The sequence below is a fragment of the Anarhichas minor genome, unplaced genomic scaffold, assembly GCF_050575085.1.
Source record: "Anarhichas minor isolate MPS153535 unplaced genomic scaffold, ASM5057508v1 ptg000041l, whole genome shotgun sequence".
NCBI classification, from domain to species: Eukaryota; Metazoa; Chordata; class Actinopteri; order Perciformes; family Anarhichadidae; genus Anarhichas; species Anarhichas minor.
Window position 1 is genome coordinate 5,688,492 of NW_027466487.1, and position 24,988 is coordinate 5,713,479.

At 41.2% G+C, this 24,988-nt stretch overlaps 4 protein-coding genes across 5 annotated transcripts; 2 read left to right on the top strand and 2 right to left on the bottom strand.

Annotated features, from left to right (window-relative positions):
* Positions 1–2,309: 2,309 nt before the first annotated feature.
* On the top strand, positions 2,310–7,833 carry m6pr (mannose-6-phosphate receptor (cation dependent)). The gene is made up of 7 exons (XM_076109214.1): positions 2,310–2,650; positions 3,660–3,832; positions 4,040–4,209; positions 4,466–4,575; positions 5,803–5,933; positions 6,022–6,148; positions 6,252–7,833. The coding sequence occupies exons 1-7, from the start codon at positions 2,645–2,647 to the stop codon at positions 6,372–6,374; spliced, it is 840 nt and encodes a 279-aa protein (XP_075965329.1). The 5' UTR covers positions 2,310–2,644; the 3' UTR covers positions 6,375–7,833.
* Positions 7,834–8,149: 316 nt separating this feature from the next.
* On the top strand, positions 8,150–14,395 carry phc1 (polyhomeotic homolog 1). Of its 2 annotated transcripts, none has more exons than XM_076109211.1 (14): positions 8,150–8,286; positions 8,969–9,090; positions 9,213–9,323; positions 9,419–9,499; positions 9,589–9,732; positions 9,989–10,183; positions 10,320–11,039; positions 11,139–11,265; positions 11,389–11,567; positions 11,681–11,744; positions 11,858–11,945; positions 12,110–12,281; positions 13,145–13,379; positions 13,468–14,395. In XM_076109211.1, exons 2-14 carry the CDS (start codon positions 8,974–8,976, stop codon positions 13,617–13,619), a joined length of 2,385 nt encoding a protein of 794 aa, XP_075965326.1. In that variant the 5' UTR covers positions 8,150–8,286; positions 8,969–8,973; the 3' UTR covers positions 13,620–14,395. The 2 variants fall into 2 exon arrangements, with proteins under 2 accessions (XP_075965326.1, XP_075965327.1); XM_076109212.1 differs by having other exon boundaries at positions 9,419–9,487.
* A 619-nt stretch (positions 14,396–15,014) lies between these two features.
* Positions 15,015–18,626, bottom strand: styk1b (serine/threonine/tyrosine kinase 1b). The gene is made up of 9 exons (XM_076109009.1): positions 18,578–18,626; positions 18,234–18,404; positions 17,288–17,647; positions 16,980–17,161; positions 16,771–16,845; positions 15,937–16,145; positions 15,756–15,796; positions 15,341–15,437; positions 15,015–15,254 (listed from the first exon to the last, which is right to left on the bottom strand). The coding sequence occupies exons 1-9, from the start codon at positions 18,624–18,626 to the stop codon at positions 15,062–15,064; spliced, it is 1,377 nt and encodes a 458-aa protein (XP_075965124.1). The 3' UTR covers positions 15,015–15,061.
* Positions 18,627–22,411: 3,785 nt separating this feature from the next.
* On the bottom strand, positions 22,412–24,633 carry LOC142969409 (glutathione S-transferase kappa 1-like). The gene is made up of 7 exons (XM_076109286.1): positions 24,211–24,633; positions 24,053–24,134; positions 23,497–23,625; positions 23,186–23,331; positions 22,986–23,102; positions 22,798–22,891; positions 22,412–22,663 (listed from the first exon to the last, which is right to left on the bottom strand). Exons 1-7 carry the CDS (start codon positions 24,277–24,279, stop codon positions 22,614–22,616), a joined length of 687 nt encoding a protein of 228 aa, XP_075965401.1. The 5' UTR covers positions 24,280–24,633; the 3' UTR covers positions 22,412–22,613.
* Between the last annotated feature and the right edge of the window lie 355 nt (positions 24,634–24,988).

A 24,988-nucleotide genomic window follows, 5' to 3' on the forward strand; every position in this document is an offset into this window, starting at 1 on the left:
AAGAAAATATACAAACTGTTTCTTATGATTAAAAAAAGATGAAGCAATCACAGAGGAGTAAACCAAGGGAGGGGCATTTACAAGTAAATGGTTTGTTTAACAATGACTGCTTGACTACGTTGATTGAGTACTGAAGTGAGCTAAACATGTGGAGCACCACCACTCTGTCATTAACATCACAAAATAAAGACAGTAATAAGACAGTTCCCTCTTTAACTTGTTCCTTTGATTTGTTGAACTTCTCCGGTTATACTTCACTTTACCTTCACTCGCTTAACATTCATAAACAGACTCATTCAGATTTGTACTTCATTTTAAATGATATAAGTATATTCAAATTATTATTAATTATAAATCTCAAGCTGTATCATGTCATATAAACAGCCCTGCAATAAATCTTCACAAGGTTTATTAGAGTGTTCAGGTAATTAAATGTTATGGTTATTTTGCAGACTTTGTGGTCTGTGGTGTTGTTGAATTGTATTGCAGTTTATACTTCCAAGAAATAGTTCAACATTTTTGTGAAAACATATTTTGTACGCATCTATTATCTACATCTGCTTTCCCTGCGCAGGACAGAAGGGACTGAAGCCTATCCATTCTGAAATATTAGACATTCAACTGTTTCCTCATGAAGGAGACTGTTGTCTTAAATGCATTGAGCAACGCAGGCTACTGATGAATGTTTATCATCTTTAATCGTATCTTGCAAGCTGGGTTATGATTAGAAGAATGGCTCATTGTTTCAGGGAAATCAATCTGATCAGACCTGTAACAGGTTAAAGGCTGTGACTTGTATTCAAATTCATGATGATGAATTGGAAGGATGAGGCACAGTTAAATACAAAACAAGTGTTGCATCATCATGTGCTGTGGCTGCAATTAAACAGTAAACTGGATATAGTTGTACTCTACTTTGTACACGTACCCTACTAAAATGTAATTCATTTTAAAATATGCTTCTGACATGGTTTTAAAAGAATGTTATTTAAACAACAGGGGTATATTTGTACTGGAGCACAATTATTAACTTCTTAAATATGTGATTATCACGCTATTGCAGGACTGTTGTATTAGACTGCATTAGTTTTAACTTGGTGAACTTGATAAACTTGCAAATGTGAGTGTATGTTGGTAAACTTTTATATAATTGATGGTTACAGTTTTTGGGGGAGCCCTGGAACATTATAGGCTACATGATGTAGCCCAAAGTCCAATAACATGACACGATTTTGCATACAGGGCCTCTATGTGAAAAGTGCCTAATCGGAGTTGATGAGAGGTAACAGTCTTCTGTTAATACTAAATCTCCCATCGCACCCAATTGATGGTGTTACTTTTTAATCTTGTATTGGATGTGATTACATGCCTGATCCTTGGAACCAGATAATGACCTGTGTCTCTCAATGTTTGTTTGGTTACATAATTGTATTGTCATTGTTGTTTATTTGATGATCTTAAGTTTGAGTTGTTTGGTTGTTGTCTTGTTGACTTTATACAGTTATTTATCCTGTATGTTATGTATCAATTAGTGGATATGTGCCATTTGTCAATGTGTTCGTCCTTGAAAAAGCAGAATAAAGTATTCCAAAAAAATAATATGCCATGCTGAGAGAGAGAGAGAGAGAGAGAGAGAGAGAGAGAGAGAGAGAGAGAGAGAGAGAGAGAGAGAAATAATGCCAAAGAAGTGATGGTTTTTGGTTTGTATCCATCTCCACTCAGTTGTGAATCTAACGTGAATTTTCCTTTTTTTTAAATACTGGACTTGATCTGGAGATGCATCTCAATAAAGTATCAAATATTAGTAGTGGTTTGTGCAGCGTTAACAGAAGCACACAGGGGAAACTGCAGACATCTTCTTCTTCTTTGGGGTTCATTGGCGGTTGGCAAACAACGAATTTGTGTATTACCACCACCAACTGGTATGGAGTGTGAACCAGGATGTCTTGTACTTATTATTGAATACAAAATAAATAAAAAATTGAAAACGGGCTAACATTTTATCAATATAAGTCAATCCAAGATACTGATATAGTATTTGACAACACTTACTTCTTGAGTTCTGAGTTCTATGTACTTTAATCTTGCTGAAGTTTTTAATGATATGCCTTCTTTCTTCCTCTTATTTCTGACAGTGAGCCGTAACACGTTCAACTGTTTCCTCAACTGTAGTAGACATCATGCCCTTCCATGCTTGAGATTTTCCTCTTTTTCACTCAACTGTACGTCCTCTGGTCAGCTGATGCTGGTGGGGGGGGGCAGCAGCTCATTGGTCGCGCCTCATCTGGACGGTCACGTGCGCGTGTGTGTTTAGTTTCACTTCCGCACCCCGCTGCTGCTGCCTGTAGCCTGTTAGCCTCTTGGATGCCACTTCACACAATTTGAGAAAGAAAGCGCGTTTCTTATCCAGGACAGGAAAAGCGTGCCGCTAACAACGTTCATTTACAACTCCCGAGTACATGCAGGTGTACTTTATTTTAATTGCATAACAAAATAGTAGCTTTATTGCTTTATTAAGTCAACCAGGAAGCGACGTTAGCGCGACGAAGCTCACTACACAACGGGCTACATGTTTAAAGATCTGTTAAAACCGTAACTAACAAAGGACCCCCCCCCCCCCTACTCATTGACTGTAGAAGAAGTCATGAAGGTAGGTGCACGATGCAACCTAAAGTTAAACTCTGTTAAGCTTTCCAGAGATGTATTAGTAACGGACTGCTTCCTCTAGAAAAGTTATTGCCTCATGCGCAGATGAACAGACATTTTGCATGCACACGCTTTAGTCTATGTGGTGTCATAACTTCATTTACCAGTCACATGATTATTGATATATTGTAGCCTACACTTAAAATATTTTTTGTCTAAAAAAATGGAGAGGTAGTTTCGTCCTAGTTGTGTTTTTCTGTCGAAGAAGCAAATGAATGAGCATGTATCCCGTCATTTAAGTTCTTTCATATGGATAAAATCACCTCTCTTGGTATATGTAATATATGCACGAAATAGACAAACAGGTTTTCTCTGTTTCTGGTTATTCGGTGAATTAAATGACAAATAAAGGTACTTTATTACATTGATTCAAGAATCATATAAAAATCCAACATTACCATAAAGCAGTCCTGCACTTTGATTTGCAGCTTTGCCCACAAAATAAATCTCAGCAGGATTAGAGCTGCAATTAATGATTATTTTCATTTAAGATTTAATCATTGTGTTTGTAAAATAACAATGATAAAGTATAAATGTCCCAGAGCTTAAGGGTATGAATAGCTTGTTTTGGCGGATCAGCAGTCTAAAACCCAGAGTTATTCAGTTTAATTACATATAAGACGAATAAAGGCAGAAATTCTTTTGCAATTTTAAAGGAAGAATGACTTCAATTATGAATCTGTTATCAAAGTAGTTGCCTGTCGCTCTAATTGACGACTCCTTTCAGCGCTAAAAGTGATGGCTAACATCGTTTCGATCACATTTATTTTTCTGTAGTTTAAACTGTATCGATAAAAATCAGATGTTTAACAGTTACTATCATCTCTCATTATATATTTTAATTATGTCCATCCTTCATTTCTAATGAATTATAAGTAATATATTTGAGAATTGATTAAATGGTGATAATTGTAATAAGTCTTAACAATTTTTTTCTGTATCATCTGTGCCAGGTGGTCAACAGTTGCGGCGGAGGGTCCTTCCTGCTGTGGACCCTGGTCGTTCAGCTGGTCCTGTGTGGGAGTGGGGTCTACGCCACTGACGGTACCAAAAGCTGTAAACTGTTAAACGAGTCGGACTCAGAACGCAAAGTCCTCAGTCGACTCGAGTCACTTGCCCATAAGAAGTAAGACGTGTCTCTGTTGTGTACCTGCATATTCAACGCCATCGCTATGACGTTAGATTGTTTTTGTTTTCCTGCCTGTCAAAAAATCGGCACTAATTGAATACGCAAACCAACCGTGACAGAAGCATTTTGCCTGATTTTCCTCGGTGTTCACCGCTGTCTCGCATGTTATTAATCGTTTACTGGGATTTGTTCTCATGTTGGCAGCTTTACAGCAGAGACCAAGATTGGAGGTGAGAGTTACACATATGTGTTCCAGCTGTGTGGAGATGCAGGGGGCTTTACCGGAGCCGGCATTGTTCAGCTGGACAGCAAGAAACCGGAAAGTAAACCAACAGTGGTTGGCCTGTATAATGCAACGCAGGCCATTGGAGGAAGTAAGTCTCTGCCGAATAAAAGACTTACTCTGACTTTGTGTTTGAATGTTAACCGTCTGTGATTTGGAATCTTAGGTCGGAGCATTGCATTGTGTTTTGAGACAAACTACGAGCATAATAAGCCCAAAAATGCAGTAGAATTGTTCACTGTTAAGTCTTGCATTATATCTGACCACGAGATTAAACCTTTCCTGAAGTGATTTAGATCAGTATTGTGTCTGCATGATCTATTTTTGACACTCGACTGTTCTTGCAGGTGACTGGGTGATGTTGATCTATAACAACGGTGACAGATATGATGCCCACTGTTCCAAAGAAATGAGGAGAGCCATGATCATGATCTCCTGCAACAAGAAAGTGGATGTGGTAAAGGACACATAGATGGCTTTTGGATGACTCGTTTTGTGAAAGGAAATGCTAACTTCCTAGTGGCCACATTCACAAGAACTCTGAGGATACTCCTAGAGGAGAGTCCTAGCTTACGAGTGGATTAGGAAACTTCTCAGAGCAGCTTTGAGGCAGGAAGGGACAGAAACTTGGTGATGAGGTGTGGTTGACGTTGTTGTTAGGTGTGATGCATTATTGTAAAGAGGTGTGATTGGTTGATCCAAAAAAAGAGAAAGGATTAGTGCACTCTTAGTGATAATGGGCATAGAATGTAAGTAAGTAAGATTTATTTATAAAGCGCTTTTTACAGACATATGTCACAAAGTGCTTAACAGAGGCAGAATTACAAACATAAACAACACAATGTGACCATATAAGGGCCAAATATGTACATACACAAAGAAAGTACAAGATTAAAACATGGTTTAAAAGCAGGCCTAGGACATGAATTTTCTAGTCAAATGCCAGTCTAAACAAGTGTGTCTTGAGCTGATTCTGGAATGAATTCACAGAATCTGTCAAACGTAGAGGTGCAAGGCAGAGCATTCCACAGCCTTGGTGCTACTGCCTCAACAGCTCGGTCACCACGGGTCTTAAGGCGAGTGCGTGTGACAGACAGATAAGTTAACATGTTTGACCTGTGGAATATGGCCCCAGGGGCTCAAACCAAAAATGTCAACGTGTTCAAAACAAAAAAATGCAAAGCTCTGCGTTTGTAGGGGCATGTTGCTTCAGGTACCAGACGACATATGATCCAGGAAGGCATCTTTGAGAAACAACTCTGCAAACTCTGCACAGCGAAATATAATACTATGACGCACAGTTTTACAACTCTGCAAATCATCACAGTGAGTTTACTCTTCATCTTGATGATTACAAGGAAGGCCAATAAAATATTCCATTGATGGTACACAATAATCTACAAGAGCATGTGCGCATGTGCAATGCAGCATGTTGCTGAATGACGTCAGATTGTATCGTCTGAAATTAGTATCAGGGGTCAACTTTTTTTTTTTTTTTGCTGGAGCCCTTTCTGTCTGCACCCCTGCAGTTTATTGGGTTAAATGTATTTACTGTATAAAAGTGTTTTCTTTACACAGTGCAATGCAGGTCTGAACATGGCCTAATGTTTCTCCTGTGTCCATTAGTCTCCTTTTCCTCTTGTGTGTTGTATTTACCTTTTGTCTCTCACCATCTCACTCGCAGGGCCAGCTGAAGGTGGTGCTGGAGGACAGGCAGAGGGTGCAGGACTGTTTCTACCTGTTTGAACTGGACTCCAGTGCTATGTGTGAAGCTGTTGAGTCCCACATCAGCGCTGGCTCCATAATACTCATCATGTGCGTAAATACAGTCTGTTATGACACAAAAAGCCTTAACGTTAAGGCACACGGCTGATTAATGATCATAGGCCTTCTCTTCTTCCAGTGGTCTCTGTCTTCTGGCTGTTTATCTCATTGGAGGTTTCCTCTACCAACGACTGATTGTTGGAGCCAAAGGGATGGAGCAATTCCCGAATTATGCTTTTTGGGTGGAAGTTGGCAACATGACAGCGGTAAGCCTTCATTTAATGCATAACGTCATTAAAACATCAGGCTCGTGTGACTTAAAAAAAATAAAATTTCACAACAAACTTAACCCCCCCCCACCCCACACAGGATGGATGTGACTTTGTGTGTCGGTCACGGAATCGGGAGAACGCCCCGGCTTACAGGGGAGTGGCCACAGAACCTTTAGAAGAAGAGCCAGAGGAGAGAGATGACCACTTACTGCCTATGTGACCTCAATACGTCAGAAGTGGGACAGAATGTTTCGCTGTGTGACACAGTTTACTCTTTCACAAGCGGCAGGTTGCTGTTAGACACAAGTCTTGTTTTCCTGTACTGGTTTAGGTTAGGACCTGTCAGCGTGTATTCCAGACTTGTGCCTAGAGCAATGACTGTGTGATCTGCTCGTCACTTATGAGTTACTCATAGGGCTGACAGACCCCATGCATTTCATTCAGCTGTTTGATGTCAAACAAAAGAGTGACTTATCCGAGATTACAAAGTGACAATAAAGAGTGACTTTTCTTCTGTGGAAATCTGGCACTAAAGGGAGAAGTTAAGAAGTTGGATTTCTACCTGATTTAAACTTTATGTCCTATTGCTCATCTTTTTCTGCTTAGCTGTTTTTTTGATGTTTTTTTCTTGGGTCCTGGTTGTGCACTGACAGTTGCAGGTTACAAAACACACAAGTACTTTTGCTTGTGTAATTTGGCTTTAATCAGTTTATGTATTTTGTGTATTGAAAGTGAAAGAAGTAATAGAATGTAAATGTATAATTATAAGTTCTGTGAGTGTGCCTACAGCCTTGCTACACAAATAGAAATAGCTTGACTGACCTGGATTTTTGTTTGGGCGTCTTCCTTTCTCTCTGATATCTTCCTAAAATGCTTCCTGAATGAAATCTGATCTCGACAGTTATAACTAACCATCCTCTTACATATTTATCTGAAAGGTCAACAATCCTGTTAAATTAATGTGCTGAACTTACAAATGTAGTGTCTGAAGCAAAGCATCCAACTAAAATTCAATGTATTATGCTATTTATAATTTATTATATCAAAAAGTATGATATATATATGTATTTGGGGTATTGTATTTCCATAGAATAAATGAACATTCACCACAAAAGACCAATATTTCTGATCACAAATATATTGAATAATTAATATTATAGTGGGCAAACTCTGGTTTGGATGCCTACATTATATAACACACACACACACACCAACATGGCAGGAGAAGAGTCGACTGTCTTTTGACCAAATATTCAGGCCGCTTCATGCCTGATGCTTTGCTTCTTTAGGAGGATAGAGCGGCAGTGAAAGAACTTCCTTTTCTATACACTATCGATATAGTACGGTTGTAAACATGTTACAGCTCTGAGGATACAAATAATGAAGTTTGTAAAATGTTTAGAAAATTCAAATGATTAATGGATTACAGCAGGATTTTGATGGTTAAATGATGTTAGGAACGTTCAGTTGCGTATCAAGTTACTATATTATTGTCAGTGTGAGCACTTGTTTGGTTTGTTTCCATCTTTGCTTTTTGTGTTTATTAAGTTGGAATGTCTTTGCTATGTCAAGGAATCAGCCTCTAGATTAATATCTAGTAAAAACGTTTGTTTCAGTGAGGATTCCAATGTTTCTTTTCTGATTCCATAAACAAATAAAATATGAAAGTAGTTTGTGTATGTCCATTGTAGTGGTGAAATTAGTACACACCCAAGTGCACTCACCTTTTGGAGATTTAATGAATGTAAACTGTTTTAATAAAATCATTTAAGGCACAACACATTTAAGTAATACTTTGTGTTTGAATGAACGTTATGGTAAAGCTCTTGTTTGCTAATGTTGAGTGGGTTTTGAGCAAACACCTCTTGGCAGATGTACCTGGGCTTGTGTGTGGGATCGGCACACGCTGATGCAGTATGCGGCGGTATCGGGCGGTATACGTGATTTACTGTGGTTTTGCAATCCGCCACCACACAAAGAAGAAGAAGAAGAAGATGGGGACTCGTAAGGGGCGGGGCTTCGTTGGAGGCAAAAACATCTGAAAGTGGCTATCGTTGTTGGCAGTTCAAAACAAGATCGCAATATAAACTCGAGTGCATTTAAGTGTGAAAAGGACAGAATACCAAGGAGAGGTAAACACATAAGCACACTGAAAAAAATTAGACGTTGACTTCTTGTGAGAATGATAGCCACGTAGTTGCTCGCTTTTTGCCTGCAGTAAGCAGCTAGCATTGCTAGTTAGCATATCCAGCTTACGTTAAACTAACGCTGCATCTTTTCTACTCGTAATTCAAGTGTTGTGACGAAACTAACTACTTCCCCACCTACATTCAATACTTCTACATACGTTAATGTATTTTAGTTGCGGTTTGTCAGAATGTTGTTGAGAGACGGGTTAGCTAACTGGCAAAGTAGTAGTTAGCCACAGATGCTAGCTTGTTTTAAAAAAAATGAAAAGCTTTCCTCCATGTTTTTTCTCTCGCATTCATCCATTATGTTGACAACTGGTGTGCTAATGTAAATACCTTAATGCACACGATTCCTGCTATTAGTAGTTTAGCAATAACATCTGGCAAGCTCAAACCTACTGAGTTGACACAGAGTTTGGTTGTAATGTACTTAAGCTAACTGATAATTTAACATTTCACATGTGCATTTATTTATGTGTTTTTTTTGTATCGTGTGGCTCCAGTAAAGAGTGTAAATTGCACATTCAACAAGTGCTTGACAAAAAATGTACAGTTACTTTGCAACATACAACAAAAACGTTTGGTCACAACTACCTTTGATGAGTGTCTTCTGTGTTTTGAGCAGCAAACATGGATGCAGGTGAAGACAAAAACACAGGCACCACCAACGGAAATCCTCCGACAAGTGGGAACTCTCGTGCACCCCAGATAGCCCACATGTCTCTATATGAGAGACAGGCTGTACAGGTGTGCATAAGCGACTGCATAGATGTGATAAAAAGGCTGTTTGTTGTCCTGAATTGGTAAAAATATACAAATGTGAAGACTTTTTTTGTGAGACGTGTATTTGTGTGTTTGTGTTTTTTAAGGCTCTTCAAGCGCTGCAAAGACAGCCAAATGCAGCTCAGTACTTCCAGCAGCTGATGCTGCAGCAGCAGATCAACAGTGCCCAACTCCACAACTTGGCCGCAGTGCAACAGGTAACCCAAAACGATGACAGTAAAATGCAGTCAGTACAACAATACATTCAGAAGCATTGAACCCCGTCCCTTTCATTGCTCTCCGTTTAAATCAGGCTGCTACGCTTGCAGCTAGTCGACAGTCCAATACGCCAAGTAACAGCATGTCCCAGGCAACCAACACAGTAAGTTTTGTTGTAAGTTGTTTAAATTATGATTCACACAGCAACATTTTGAAATAGTAAGGTAAGTTTGATAGGAATTTAAAACTTTCTTTTCCTTCCAGGTCAACCTAAGCACCACGTCTGCAGGAGGTACCATGACCAATCCTCGTCCCCACGGTCCGGCCACCTCCGCAACAACAACCGCTCTCAACCAGTCAGTGCTGCTAGGTGGAAACCCTGCAGGACAGGGGCAGATGTACCTCAGGGTGAGTTAAAAAGTATTGTTTTTGTGTAATAATCAACTAAACTAATGCATATTGGGCTTGTCTGATTTAGTGCTTAAGAGATTTACTTTTGGGTTGGTGTTTTCTGCTACTCATAACTAGAATCATGCAGTCTACAACATTTACTTAGGAACAAAAATAAACACTGTTGTTAGTCTGAGCAGTAACAGCCACTATTAGTCCTTCACTGAAATATTTGCTATTTACGATGTTGACATCTGTCTTGCTCCTCACATAGGTCAACCGCTCTCTTAGGGCTCCCCTTGCCTCTCAGCTCATCTTCATGCCTGGTGGTACAGCAACAGCTACTGTAGCAACAGTTGCCCAGACACAGCCCCAGCAGCAGCAGCAGCAGCAGCAGCAACAACAACAACAACAACAACAGCATGAAGTCACTCCTACCACTGCCGGTGCTCAGTCTGACAATGATCAGGTTTGATTAACGTTGCCTTGTAATGTAAAGTCTGATCTTTTTGAAGTCGTACAGTCTTAAATATGTACACCAAGCACAGTCTTGCTACTTTTCTTCAATGCATTTCCCACAACCTCCTTCTTTCTATATCTTATAGGTGCAGAATCTGGCCCTCCATTGCACTTCTACTCCCAGAGCAGTTCCGGTAAAGTCTGAGATTCTAGAGAGGAAAGATGTTGCCGGCTTCCCTCTCGGTCAGCAGCAGCAGCAGCAGACATTCGCCCAGACGGCTCAGCAGCACCAAGTGCAACCACAACAGCAGCAACAGATGGCCAAACCCAACTTTGCTCATCAGTCCTCTGCCAACCCCATGACTTTAAAGACTGGTACTCCTGGTGCTTCAGTAGCTCCTTCCTCCACTTCATCTCAAGCACTCCCTCTCTCCCAGCTCCTCCTGTCCTCCTCTGCTGCCCCTGTGATCCTGGTGCCCACCTCAAGTGTTACAACCACCACCCAGGGCTACTCCATTGGCTCAGTGACCCAAAAAGCCAACGTTAACACGCAGACTCTGGTGGTGCAGCCCCTACAACAGGCCAGCACTCCTACGGAAAAAGGACCTGTGCCGATCCAGCCCAAGACCGCTCAGGGACACCGCTTACCTGTGCAGCTGCCTCCTCGACACCCACCTCACATTCTCCCAGCGCCACCTAGCAACAGCCAGCACATCAGTCCCCATATCCCCGTGCAGCTCGTGGGTGCCCGGCAGGGCTTAACAGGAAACACACAGGCACTGGCTCTGGCACACGCACGAAGCAGCTCGGCCCACGAAGGTACAGCTGGCGGGAATGTCAACACAGTCTCCAACATCAGTGCTATGGTAAGATCGATCAATGAAAGGACGTACTTAGCGACACTTTTTGGGTTAGGTGTAAGGATAACTACAAGGAATTTTAACAGTCCCCCCATATACCATTAGATTAAGCCTGCCATCGGCTCTCTGAAGAGAAAATCTGACTGTGATGCTCCAAATGAGATGGCGACAGAATCCTCTGCACCCATGAAAGATTCTGCTCCTCCCTTATCCCCTGTCCCAAAGGACTCAGGTATGTCTATTTGTCATCTCCAAACCAAGCATAGGCTATTAGTAGCACTACTTTTGGTAACTATAAGTCTAGAAATTTGTTTAAAAGCTCATTATTGTCCCTGTTTCTTTTGATCCTGACTAGCTCCTCCTGTTGCAGCTGCATTCTCATCTCCTCCCACCCTGTTGTTGCCTCTGCCCTTGTCAAGAGTCGGGCATGGGGACAAAGACAGAGCGCCTGTTCCCCAGGCAGTGGTCAAACCTCAAGTGCTTACCCACCTCATAGAGGGCTTTGTCATCCAGGAGGGAGCCGAGCCTTTCCCCGTCAGTGTGCACTGCTGCGACAACACAGATTTCAATCAAATCTCTTATTTCAAATACACTGGCTTTGCACCTTTTCCATGTGAATAAGTTCGGGCTTGTGTTTGATGTGACAGGTTGCTGGACTCCTCAAAGACAGAGATTTTGCCCTGGTTGGCCGCTCAGAGAATGGACCTCCGTGTAAGTGGTTGAATATCTCTTTATCTTCTTAAAGATCAAGTATGATACCATGAATCTGTGTGTGTTAGTATTTCCTATGTAACATAGTTTCATCCGTTCCTTTTCCTCTTCAGTGTTAAAGTGTGAGTATTGTGGAAGCCTCGCCCCCGCCAGCCAGTTCAGAGGATCAAAGAGGTTCTGTTCAAATACCTGTGCAAAGAGGTATGATTTACTTTAGCTTCCCATATGGGTATCTTTTTTATTTAGGTTGGTTTCGTGATGTTGTACAAGCCAAACGACTACATCGGGGGATGCCACGGGAGTAAAAACAAGTACAAAGATCTAGGAATGTCTTCTGGGTTTTGACTGTTCTCTCGGATCCGCAGGTATAACGTGAGCTGCAGCCAACACTTCAAGACCAGCAGAGGGAGGAGTGGTGCAGGGCTGCCAACACCTCCAGCAACCAATGAGAGCGCTGCTAGGCGAAGAGGCCCCTCACGCAGGAGCAGTTCTAGTATCACGTGTAATAAATTATCAAGCAGGCATCTATCTGTTAAGGTAAGATATCTGTAGTTCAAAGGATGAGACTGCTGGTGCAGCCGGATGCTCAGTAATGTCTAGAGTGCCCAGCTGTTTAAAAACAATTATTTAACATTGTTTAAAGATTAAAACGTTATACCTGTGATCTGTCTTTATATAGGTGTACATCTTTATAAATGAGAGCTAATTGGGTTGAGAAAGTATTCACACCAAACTAATTCGCGCCTCGTTATTTCGCGTCAGTTTACTCGCGGGGGCCATTTGTGGTCATTCGCGCTAAACGCGCCGGAGAGGGGGCGTGGCTTATCTCAATGAAACCGTCCATTTCTTGCCGCCATTAACCATGGAGGACAAAACTACTATTTTAGTTTTGTACTTGAAATACCTGAAAGCTAAATGCCGCCTCGTCCGGGTCCGTAACAACAACCGGATGAGCGCCGAGGATTTCATCGAGGTGTATTCACAGAGTCTAGCCACACGTCGGCTGGTTTACAGCTAACGTTATATGAACCCAAAATAAACGGACTTTGCTGTGATTTAACCGAAATAAACGGACAAAAAAGATGCCGAAATAACTTCATAATGGTGCCGATTTGTAAAAAGTTAGAATTCATGTTTTGTTAGTTCTCTCCGCAAGACGACAAGCAAAAAAAAAAACGTGTTTCTGAATGGAGTTCGCATCGACCGGTGCTAGGCTAGGCTAACATTGTAGCAGCTCCATCAACACTCAACATAACGTCACCTAGGCCTAAACACGGCAGCGTCTTTTTCATTGTCTGTGTATACACATACATTTCATTTGTTGATAGTGATACTAGAGAAAGTATTTATAAAACAAATGTCAGGCTTATGCTTTTGTATCTCCACTCTTTTGGACGTAGTGTCACTCTGAGTCCAGTCGCTCGGAGGACGTATCCAGCGACGGTGAAGAGGAGGACGAGTCTCCCTCCCTGTCCCCGAGCTCTTCACACTCCTGCTCCAGAGCTGAGCTCGGTGCTCCTCCGTCTGACAGCTTGGCTCCTGGGAGCCTCCCACTAGAGGGGGCTAACTTTCTCTCGGCTACTCCTGCCCAGTGGAGCGTGGAGGAAGTCTGCAGGTTTATCTCCTCACTTCAAGGTTGGTGTTCAGACTATTAGACAGCCGTTTTCTATGTCTCCTGCTCTATCTTTGTACTAAGTCTGTCTTCCTGTCGGGTGGTGTCCAGGCTGTGAAGAATTGGCCGCCCAGTTTCTGTCCCAGGAAATAGACGGACAGGCTCTGATGCTCCTGCGAGAGGACCATCTCATCTCCACAATGAATATCAAGCTGGGTCCAGCTCTCAAGATCTGCGCCTCCATCAACACCCTGCGTGAGTGACTCAGAGGGACGTCAGGATCACTTCCTCATTGATGACTCCTCACTGGAATCAATATGTGGACCTGCTCCCATTTCTTCTTTGAGGACAGTGAGGATGTTTTTTTTTTTTTTTTTACAAAACAATGGTGCACCATCGAGACATTAGGATGCACAGTTTACTTTCTGGACAGTGAATGTACAAAAACATGTTCTGTGTGTACTGTTTCGTGTGAGTGGTGAGCATGGACAGTCTGTGTCCATGTCAGAAGTGTTTGTCAGGTTTCTTTCTGTCACTGTGTAGAAGCCTTCTGTATGTGTACTGCAGTAGTCTGTGCAGTAGTCTGTGCGTCTAGGACAGTTCACCTGTTGGGTGGGAAAAGAAAAGAACGTTGCCTTCTTGCTGTATTTCAAATGGTGCTTTAACTTTAGTGGCATGATATGGAGTGATGTCCTCATCAGTCCACATCATTTATATATTTGTATTTTTAGTAGTTACCTGTTTATTTACCATAGATGTTCTATCTAGGCTCCAATCACACCAAGTAGAGGACACTAAGAACGCCTGGTATTTTAATTAGTTCATTTTACCAGTTCTCAAAAGTTTAGTTTTGTATCTTTTCCATTTTGTACTACAATCAAAATTATTTTTTCATGGATATGATATAGTTGTAGTAGCTTTAATCAACTTAACTACCTGAAAATAGGTATTCCTCGTGGTTTGCTCTCTCAAGGGGCTGAATGGAAGTGCTCTGTGTACATGTATGCAGTACTACCAATAAACAATACCTGTTACTGGACCTCTCTGTGTATACTTTCAATACCCCCATGATGCCACTTGAAAATGAAAAAGATTGTTCTTGCATTTTTTTAATTCACATTTACATTTGTGTAAACTGTTCGAGCTCATTTCTTGCTCACAGATGTTCACATGAGCTGAGCTTATAGAAAAGACAGTGAGTGTAAAAATAGCATAAATACTTTAATGTGCCCTTCATTTCCACAACTTCCAAATTGTATAACCACAAAAATGTGGTACTAACATATATCACATCTGTTAATATATATTTGCTTCTACAAGATCTGTAAACTGTCATAAGTTGACAGTACCGACTACAAGTTCAGGATGCAGCGACTGTACATTTGTCAAGTTTACATATCTTAAAGTTTACTACAGCAAAATTACCGGTCGTAATACCCTAACTGAACCTCAACGGTATTTACACATATTTATGAGGTCTTACTTAAATGAAACTAATTAGTTCCCCGAAGTTAACTTATTTCACATACAGTTTTTCTTGTTTCCGAACCTGAAGTAGGAGAATACATAAAAAAATGTTAGTGCCCAAAGCTCTCATAAACACAGTTTGGGACACTTTTATTGCACCTGACAGATATTGTTTTGTAGAAGTGTACCGCTGGGGAGAATAGTGCAATTTATTTTGCTGACACAGGCGGAAAACTGATCACAAAACAGTGTAGCTGTTGGTTTCCCCGTATCCTGCTTCCTGCAGGTACTTCTCAATGTTAACTGTCCCAGACACCTTGAGGACTTTGTCAGAGGCATTTTTCTCTCCTGAGAGGATCTTGCGGCTCACCTCAGCCAGAGAGGGTCGGTCTTGATCTTTCCAGTGGCAGCAACCCTTAATGACGGAGTACCTGAGAGATTTACAGCACATTTGTTAAAGAGGGAAACGGCAGTACTTCAGGTTTTGTGTCATGTAGAGCGTGCAGTGGGTACTTACAGCGTGTTGGAACAGTTTGAAGGTTTTTTCAGACTTTTCCCTCGTTGATGAAACTGCAGAAGCTCATTAACTGAGATTTCTGCAAACGGAGCTTCACCTGGAGAGAAAAGAGAAAATGTTGTCGGTAGGAGGGGCGATATGATATCAATATATTTACTCTTACATTGCCATATCAATATATATTATGTTGTATTGTAACTTTTCTGGGAAATCAATAGAGGTGCTGTTTATTGGTGTTTTCTTTTGGCTAAAAGAAATACTTTACACATTACAGAAATCAAATTAAAATCTAATATTTCAATAAAGTAGTCCTGTTAATGGGTTTGCATTAGCTACAAAACAGAGATACTGTATTAAAGTGAGAGGTTGTTTTTCATTTATGACTTATGTTGCCAAGAGTTAAAATACAACTTACCCATTGTTGCCATTTCATACAGTAAGATGCCAAATGACCAGCTAGAGAGGAACACACCGACACAAATAATGGTTACACTCTTAATAATATACTCAGCATTATATAAATATTAAATAACAATGTGTTTTTTATGCTGCAGCAGCATCTGTGTTGGAGGATGTAAAAAAACAGGAGAACTCACATGTCGCTGCTCTGACTGGCGGGTCTCCTGGCGAGCAGCTCTGGTGCCTGCCATTTCTTCATACTGGGATCGTCTTTCTGCATGGCTCCCTGGTTCTTCCTTGTGTAGACCCCATGCAGGCCCCAAAGCTTGGCAGTGGAGTCCTTGGTGACCAGTACGCTGCGGGCACGAATGTTTCCGTGGAGAAGGTCTTTGTTGTGAAGGAACTCCTGGTTGCGCAATAAAACATGGGGCATCTCAGGATTAAACACATAAACCTGCGCAGCTAGTTTCATTGCAGTCATCACTGTTGACATGAAGTAAACATGCCAAGGTCTTCCAGAAACCTCAGAAACTGCTTTAGATAGTAGGTGTATTGCTGGGATAAATCCAGTGATTTAAAGCATAGAGAGATATTTAAAAAGTTAGTGGATTAAAGCAGTTTAATTTGGGGTTGACGGAATTGAATTGACAGAATTATTAGGAATTCTTTTTTCAGCCATGCTCGTGGCTCTAGAGATGTCTCTTGGTCTGTCGGTGTGTTGGTTCACCACTTAGGTTTTAACTTAAAGCGCAGCTGTGTGAAGGTACAGCCTCCAGATCTGCTAGCATTGCTATACAGATTATAGGTTGTTCTCAGATTTCCACAAAGTAATCAGACGATGAAAATTGTATTTGAGTCATATTTGGGATTGTTAGGCGGGTGCATGACATGATGAAGGATTATTAGAGGGGAAGCCCTGCCAACAAGCAGGATGCTGAGATAGTCAGGACAGGGTTAGTGTGTGTCAGTGATTTTAAAGTAAAATGTGTGGTGTAAAATGGTGTAAAAGAGATGTTTGTTAGCATACTGACCAGTGCTGAAGCCACCTGTTTAGCCATGGTAAATATTCGTCTCTCAGTCATCTCACATGGAGGATCCACGTGTTGCTGAAATGAAAAAAACACAAAGAGACGTTTAAATGTTTGTTTCTTGTTTTTTTTGCATTAAATGTGTATGGTTTGAAGTTTGAAGTGAGGTAACACACATGGCAGCAGAATACTCTCTGTAAAATAAAACATACCTCTCTGCATCGCCACAGGAAGCTGAGCAGGTCTCTGTTCTCCATCTCTTCCATAACTGTAACCAGAGGAGCTCGAAGTGAGACCACACCGAGAAGCTCTGGCAGGAAGGGATGTGGCCCCAGCTGGGCCAGGAAGGAGGCAAAGCCCAGGAAGCTGTGTCTTTCTGTGTCATCAGCGGTGTCTGTAAAGGTCAAGAACGAGAGGGAGAGGAGATTAAAAGAGGAACACTGCAGTTACAGAAACTATGTCCTGAAAATCAAATGAGACAATTAGGAGCCTCCATTAAATAAATGTTTAACTATCTCACCATTTAGAACTCGCAGCACCACATTTCTGTTTTCCATTCGGGCCCTGTAGAGGGACACAGAGGTGTTGGGCCGCAGGGAGAAGGCAACAGGCAGAGGGGTGACCAGGTTGAAGGACTCAGGCAGCCTCTGACGGGGCAACTCCCTGGGCTGGACGATGGGAGTGAAAATGGGCATGAGGGGCTCCAGTGGGGGGCTGGCTGGGAGGGAGGGTGTTGGTTGGGAGGGGGGGAGGGAGAGTGTGGCCACAGACCTGGAGGGGGTTTTAGAGTCGTACATGCTCGGGGGGTTGAAGGTGGAGTAGCTATTGGGCATTTCCAGAGCGATGCTCTCATGCTCCAGGACATTGATACCTGGTGGCGCTATGGATGGAGAGTTAAGGAGAGACAGAGAGGGAGACAGGGACAAATTATCATTAGAGATAAGTGTGAGGATTTACATGAAAGTAGGTAAACAGAAGTATTGATCTTCATCATCTCCTTGCTTTATTAAAAAACACAAATGCTGCTCTGCAGTGTAATGTTTACAAATGAAGGAATAATTACTCCATAACTGATTGACATTGTCGTTGAAAACATTGATTCCAAGAATATGGATAAGTGGTGAAAAAGGAATAAAACAGTAAAATGTTTATGCCCCAGAGCTGCCACCTAAAAAGTAACATTTAGATAACGACAGCCTATTAGAAAATTATTCAGGAAAAAAATCACTTTCAAATGATTCTGTAGCAAATGTATTATGCATAAAATGCCTGCTAAAATGAAGCAAAATGAACCGTGTCTCGTACATCACTTGGAAAATATAAAACACAAAAATACACATCTGGAATCAGCTTGCTGTTTGCTGACAGTGTAGATTACATGTATTTTTTGTGATATTGTGATCTGTTATTTCCTTTATTTAGGCTTAAACAACGTTACCAAACTGGTATCTTTTCCAGTGTCTTACCATCGATGCCATGCAGCACTCTCCTGGAGGCCGGCTTTGAGGCCTGCGGGCGAATACGATCGACTTTCTCTGGACAAAAGTGCATCAGGAGAATAAAGACCAGAGTGACCAGGAAGCTGGCCAGCAGCAAGACGGGCACAATGATCACCTCCTGCTCGTACAAACGGATCTCTGCAAGCAGGGCGGACACAAGGAAACACCAAACACTCAGCAAGTCAGATACAGTGATCTAAAAATGTGTCATGACATGTTTCTCTGTGCAGTCTGTGCTGGTATGTCATCTGTTCATCTGTCTAGTCAAGGCCTCTAATGGGCAGAGTCTGTCTCTGCTGATAGAAACTTACCACAGATAGTATCTCCATGCTGGCAGCGGAAGTCTGCCTCAGAAGACATTCTGTCAAATGTAAAAAAGATATTTTTTAATTGACTTGTGTCCATTTCTCACACACAGTTCACACAGCCATACATTATATTCGGTAGGTTTCTAGTAGGCCTATTTATATATGCTTAACATTGTTATGTATTGGCTTTAGAATATTTGACAGAAACACACATAAAGTAGACAGTGGTAGTCCTGAAACCAATTTATTCTCTGGGGCTGAATCTGTGAAGAGTAACATGACTCTTGGAGTCCAGTATGAGAAGGTGTCGGAGCGAACGTGTAACTGAGACCAGGAGCTTCAGATGTTGTCTCACTGTGTCAGACGGAATGCCAAACTGTTTATTCCTGCCAATGACGACTGACAATCAGAATAAAGACTCTGCCACCTCACCGAATTGTTCTGTCTTCTTTTGTAACACAAATCTTCAGATTACTCTCCAAGTGAAGAATCTCTACGCGGTATATCTGAATTGAGAGCAGCTTTAAATGCAGTGTGTATAGGAACAGAGATTACACCGAAGCCACACCGGTGGAAATCTTCAACCACATGACTATCCTTTCACGTCAGAACCGAGATCTCTAAACCAGTTCATCTGCATTTTCATAACCCATAATTGCTAGTGCTGTACTACGCACCCAAAGGGAAAATATAAAAGAAGGCTTTGGCTTGCACACTCAAAACTGATCAAATATGTCCCCATCATTAAAGAAAGACTGTAACCAGAGTAAGATACATGGTCTTTTGTTTGATCGATATTATGCATATATAGAGAATAGACATTCATTCACTCTACCTCAGATTAACAATCTATAACATGACATATAAAATGACACGTAGTGTATGAAATACCTTACCTCAGCTCCTTCAGTTTTGTCTTATTTCCCAAAAATAAAGTGTAAAATCCTGTTATTGCGTGCTCATGTTTCCCTCTTTCACACAGTCAGACACGCTTCGTACATCCTCCAGGCTGAATGTGTTGTCCGGGTTCAGCTGCTGCTCAGATCTTCATTATGTTGTTTTTCTCAGGTGATTTGTCCGGCTCAGGGGATCAATGCGCTGCTCTCTGTTTGTCTACGTTCCACCTTGTGTGTGTGCTTTCTTGACTCCACCCTCCTCACCTACAGCTTCTCCCTCTTCTCTTCTATTTACCTCTTCCTTCTTCCTCCTTTTGGCCACTCTGCGCTGTGTTTAGAAATGATGCATCACACTGATATCAGGTTTTTCTTTCAGAGTTTGCTCGACCACATTCTGTCATATCAGCTTCTCTGAAGTCGACATATGTCAGCTACTTCTGGCCCTGCCTTAATCCTCTTTGTTTGGGGGAAACTGGTCCGGCCGCTCTTTGCCATTTTTAGGTCCTTTGTTTTGGGCTTTCATTGCACTGTAACTTGTATGACAAGCTTCGCCTGCTCTGGAGTATTTAGTCAACAGTGACATAATGCTTTACTTTCAAGGGACTTTCAAGGGTCATTAAATGAAGATACATTTTCCTGCATCATGAAAAATATATAAATAGTGTACTGTCAATTAGGACAATGCATTATTGCAGTAATGGAAGAAGTAGTCAAATCCTTTACTGAAGCAAAAGTACCAATACAACAATGTTACATTACCAGTTCACAAGTAAAAGTCCTGCATTCAAAATGAGTAATGAAACAATACTGTCTTAGTATTCATTCTGCAGAAAATGCTCATATATCATATTACATTATTAGGTTGTTCATACTGATGCATCAATCATTTTACTGTAGCTGGTGGAGCTTTACTTCATACAACTGGGTAGTTCAGTCCAGTGGATCCCGACAGTCTGTAGGGGTCACAAGATAAATCTGAGGGGTCGTAAAACAATTGGTTATTGGATATTAAAAAAAAAGTAAAAATCTAAGTGGCTACTTAGACTACTGTGGCTGTCAAATAGACTTGCAATAAAAAGTGCAATATTCAACTCTAAAAGTATAAAGGAGCAAGAAATGGAAATATTCAATTGCATTTACCTCAAACTTGTACAAGTCAGTACTTGATAAAATGTGCTGGTTATTTTCCCAATTCTGCATTATTATGACATATTACAGCAGTTAACTTGGGACGCAATTCAATAAAATCAAGTATATTAAAACAATTCCACTCCTATAAATATTTTGACTTAAAGGGGAAAGTTTCTTAAGAGACAGTCGCGAATCAGATCAAAGCAAATGTCCCTCAAAAACATATATTTATTTAAATTAATATCACACGGTGCGACAAAAACACGTCCTTTAAACGGCACTTTCTCGAATCGTTTCTTGTATTTAATGACACTGAAACACGCTTGCATATTAATTGTATTTTTCACATTGAATGATTTCATCATATGAAACTATCCAGATAGAAAGACTTTTCCGCTTCCCTTTTCATATGAATGAGTGGAGTGGACTGAGAATCATTGATTATTAATCTTTTCATGTTGTGCATTTCTTGTAAATGAGTGACGACCCTCTCTGACCTGTCTTGCCTGTTCGTTTGGCTGCTCTCCTTGCAGGTGTGAAGGTGGGTGTGGCAGCGGGTCGTCAGCCGAGTGGAAACACCTGAGGCCATTAGCAACACTGGCCCTGTGTGCCAGTGCACCCGTATCAAAACCCTGGTGATTCTCAGTGAGTCTCTTTCTCCTTCCTGAGACACCCATTTTGGTTTTGGTTTGTTTCCACACACTCACTTACACTGCTGAAATGACTGACTTCACATGTCACTGTTGGTTTATATTTGTCTTTTATGTTACTTTAAAACGAATAACTTGTTAAACTGCTTTGTTGAATGCATCTCCCGTTTTTGTCATGGCCGGTTTCAAATGCAATTTACATACTAAGAAGAGAAAGAAAGGGAAGAAATATAATGGAGGCTGTAAATCTCAGACAAACGGTAGCAGATTAGTGTTAGTGAGAAGTAGAGAGCAACTGCACACCTCATTTCTATTTGTTAACCAGAATGAACTATTGTGATGTATTATTGATCTGATAGGCAGTAGTTGAGCTTCTCCATCTGATGGACTGACAATTGAAAAATGTAAGCTCCATGAAAAATATGAAACATTGAGTTATTTGTTGCCATCTCATGTAAGGACACATTTAATATTTATTTCATAAAGGTTTTATCCAACCATTCATCATCCATAACCACATCCTGTTTGTTTTTGCAAGAGGGTGGAGTGTATCCCTGCTCTCACTGGGAAAGAGGAGGGTTACACCCACACAGCTCCTCTGTGCAAACAGTCATAAACAAATTAGACCATAAACCCAGTCATTTGCATGTATTTATACTGTGGGAGGGAACCTGTACAGAAAGGCCTCCGCTCCATGTCGATTTAAACTCACTTGCTGTGAGGAAACTACTGAGCCAGAGACGGATTTATGATCAAAGTTACATTTATTTATTCAGTATGGTGGTTTAACTGCTTGATTTAAGAACAGCATTTAACAACATAGTACAGTTGAGGCTGATGGGATCATCATGACCCGATTACAATTCATCCTGAGGGGGACGTGAATGTCTCCGCTAAATGTCTTGGCTATCCATCATTCAGTTACTGATGCGTTTCACCACAACTACAAATGTCAACCTCATGGCGGCACTGAAGCAACCGTCAGGGAAACACCAACGTCACTAGGATTCATCCTGTTGGGACAATGAATGCTGATGACTGTCGTAGTTTTTGAGATATTTAAGTTATGCGTTACATCATGCAACAAATACACAATTGCATCCTTTTCATAAATGTACCTTTGTGTTTCATTCGCAAAGATAACAAGATTATCATCTGGAAGCTGTCAATGTTCTTTTTAATAGGCACATAATTAACAGTATAAAGGTATCGCATTATTTACACCACCATTTGTTATTAAGGCCTAATGGAAAAAACACTGCTTGGTTTTAGAATGCACAGATCGTATGATATTTGAAGAATTAGAAGAAAACTCAAAGACTTTGTGAGCAGACCGGCAGCGTTTGATGGCAGCTTTGTATCTCACAGCTTGGCAGCGGATATGTCAGGCTGAGGTCCCAGCCACTTCTCCCCTGCAACACAGAACAAAATGAGATCGGGCAAACATCTCAGGCAGCTATGGCTATGTAAAGTGTCATTTTAATCTCTCTATTGTCACTTTTTCACTACATGTGCTTGTCTTCGTGAAGGACAACAGTTTTCTCACCAATGCAGTGAGCCATGAGCTCAAATCTGTCAGAACCAAAAAACATCTCTGGCTTTCCATTTACGTGACACACCACAAGTGGGAAGCCGAATGCCTGGGAAGACACAACAGGACAGAATCTGGTCATTACATTGCAATGTCTCGTCTCTCTTGTCTGGATCTACAAGGAGAACTGAAGGACTACTGACCCCGTGATCAAGTGCATTCTGTGTTGCGCTTTTCAGCTTGTCTTTGATCTCCTCTGAGGTGGACAGCTCCAGCGCTTCTTTAATCTCTCTCTCAGACAGTCCTGCTTTCATCGCTGCCTGCACAAACAAATATAAATGTGACAACTCCAAACCGTGTTTCTTAATCTTCTCAAACACAAGCAGGCTGGATACGCTGGTACCTCAGACAATGATGCAGGTTCTGTGATGTCTTTGTCCTCACTCCAGATCCTTCTCCACAGCTCCCGGGACACCCGCTCCACCTGCTTGTCTCCACCCGTCTCCCTCTCTTGTACTGCCGTCACAAATCGCATCGCAGTCAAGGAGCCTAGGAGAAGGAAACAGAAGAAGACCTGAAACTCTCTGCAGTGTTGGCTTTGATGAAATAGTGCCACCGCGGTCTTGTGAAAGGCTGAATGAGCAACTTGATCCAGCCATGGTTTAATCAACACATATCACAGCACTGATCCCATCAGGTCCTGCTTGTAGGTACCTTTTTGGAACATGGCCTCAAAGGGGTCAGACGGAGCCTGCAAGGGAACATCAAAATACTCCGACAAGCGGTGCAGGTCCTTGTTCATGTACTGGAATTTGTTTGGAACCAGACCCGGGGGCTTGTTTCCTGTCATGAAAGATAAATATTGTATGAAACGTAACAGTACTGAATGTGTCCACACAAATAGGAGTAAAAGTCCTGAATTCAAAATGTTACTCAAGTAGAAGTACAAGTATTAGCATCAAAATAGGTACTAACTATTATTGGATATTTATTGATGCATTGTGTTTTACTTTAATGTTGCAGCTGTGTGCAAACTTGAATTACTTTATACTACTCAACCTTTTATTATTTTAACCTTTAATAATGTATTTATTTGCTGATTATACATTTAATCTGAATCTGCAAAGCATGAAATGTGGTGGAGTAATAAGTACTTTCTTTAATGTAGAGGAATACAAGTCTTCAGTAGCAGAAACTGTACCTCAAAGCTGCACTTCAGTACAGTACTAAAGTAAATGTACTTAGTTACTTTCCACCACTGTTAACTTACCCGACCCTTGCATGATACCACCCAGAAATGCAGGGCGCAGTTTGAGCTCTATGTTCCACACGTTTCTGTAGCGGCACATGATCTAGAAACACACAAAGCTTTATTTATAACCAAGTCTGTGTCCGTGTTACTGAAGGTGACATCCAAAAGAAGCGAACCTCAAAGCCAATCCATGAGTACGGAGAAACCACATCGTAGAACAACTCCACCACTTTCTTGGACGTCATCTTCGGGTTAGGGTTAGTTAGAGGTCAGTGGCTCTTCCTTGTATTCGCAGTGACGCTGCGCTTCAATTAAGCTAAACACGAAGTTAAAGTTAACACGACTCGTCTCCTGTATTTGCAAAGCAGGTTTCAGCGCACCGCCCAGTGTGTCGAAGTTCAACTAATCCGACGCAGTGAAACCAGCAACGTTATGTCACAGATCTCATCCACAGAAATCACTGTCGCGGAATTAGCGACACCTGTTGTTACCGTGTGTTGAATTAGATGTAGCTTTAAGTTAGCTACAGTTAGCTAGAGCTACAAACAACACGGGTATAATCGGGATTGATAAACCAAACAAACCACCGCATTACTGCCCTCTTCTGGAGAAACTATGTGGAGCAACTCATTTTCTTCTTCTGCTCCGTCTTGTTTCTTCTTCTTTGAATTTAGTAGGCAACGTATTGGCTCATTACCGCCACCCACTGGACTGGAGTGTGGGGCAGTATTAGTATCACATGAGCTTTGAAACACGTTTCCCTAATAAACGTCTTTCTTTGTGGTAGTTTTCCAAATTAAAATCACAACCTCCTTTGTTACGTTTTACTGTTTTGTGTTATTGTCTGTATGTTTTGTTACACACATGTTTGTCTCGTCTGTCACATTATCTTACATTGTACTAACAAGAAAAGGAAAGAAAGAAAGGAGTAGATTATTATCAACACATTTTCAA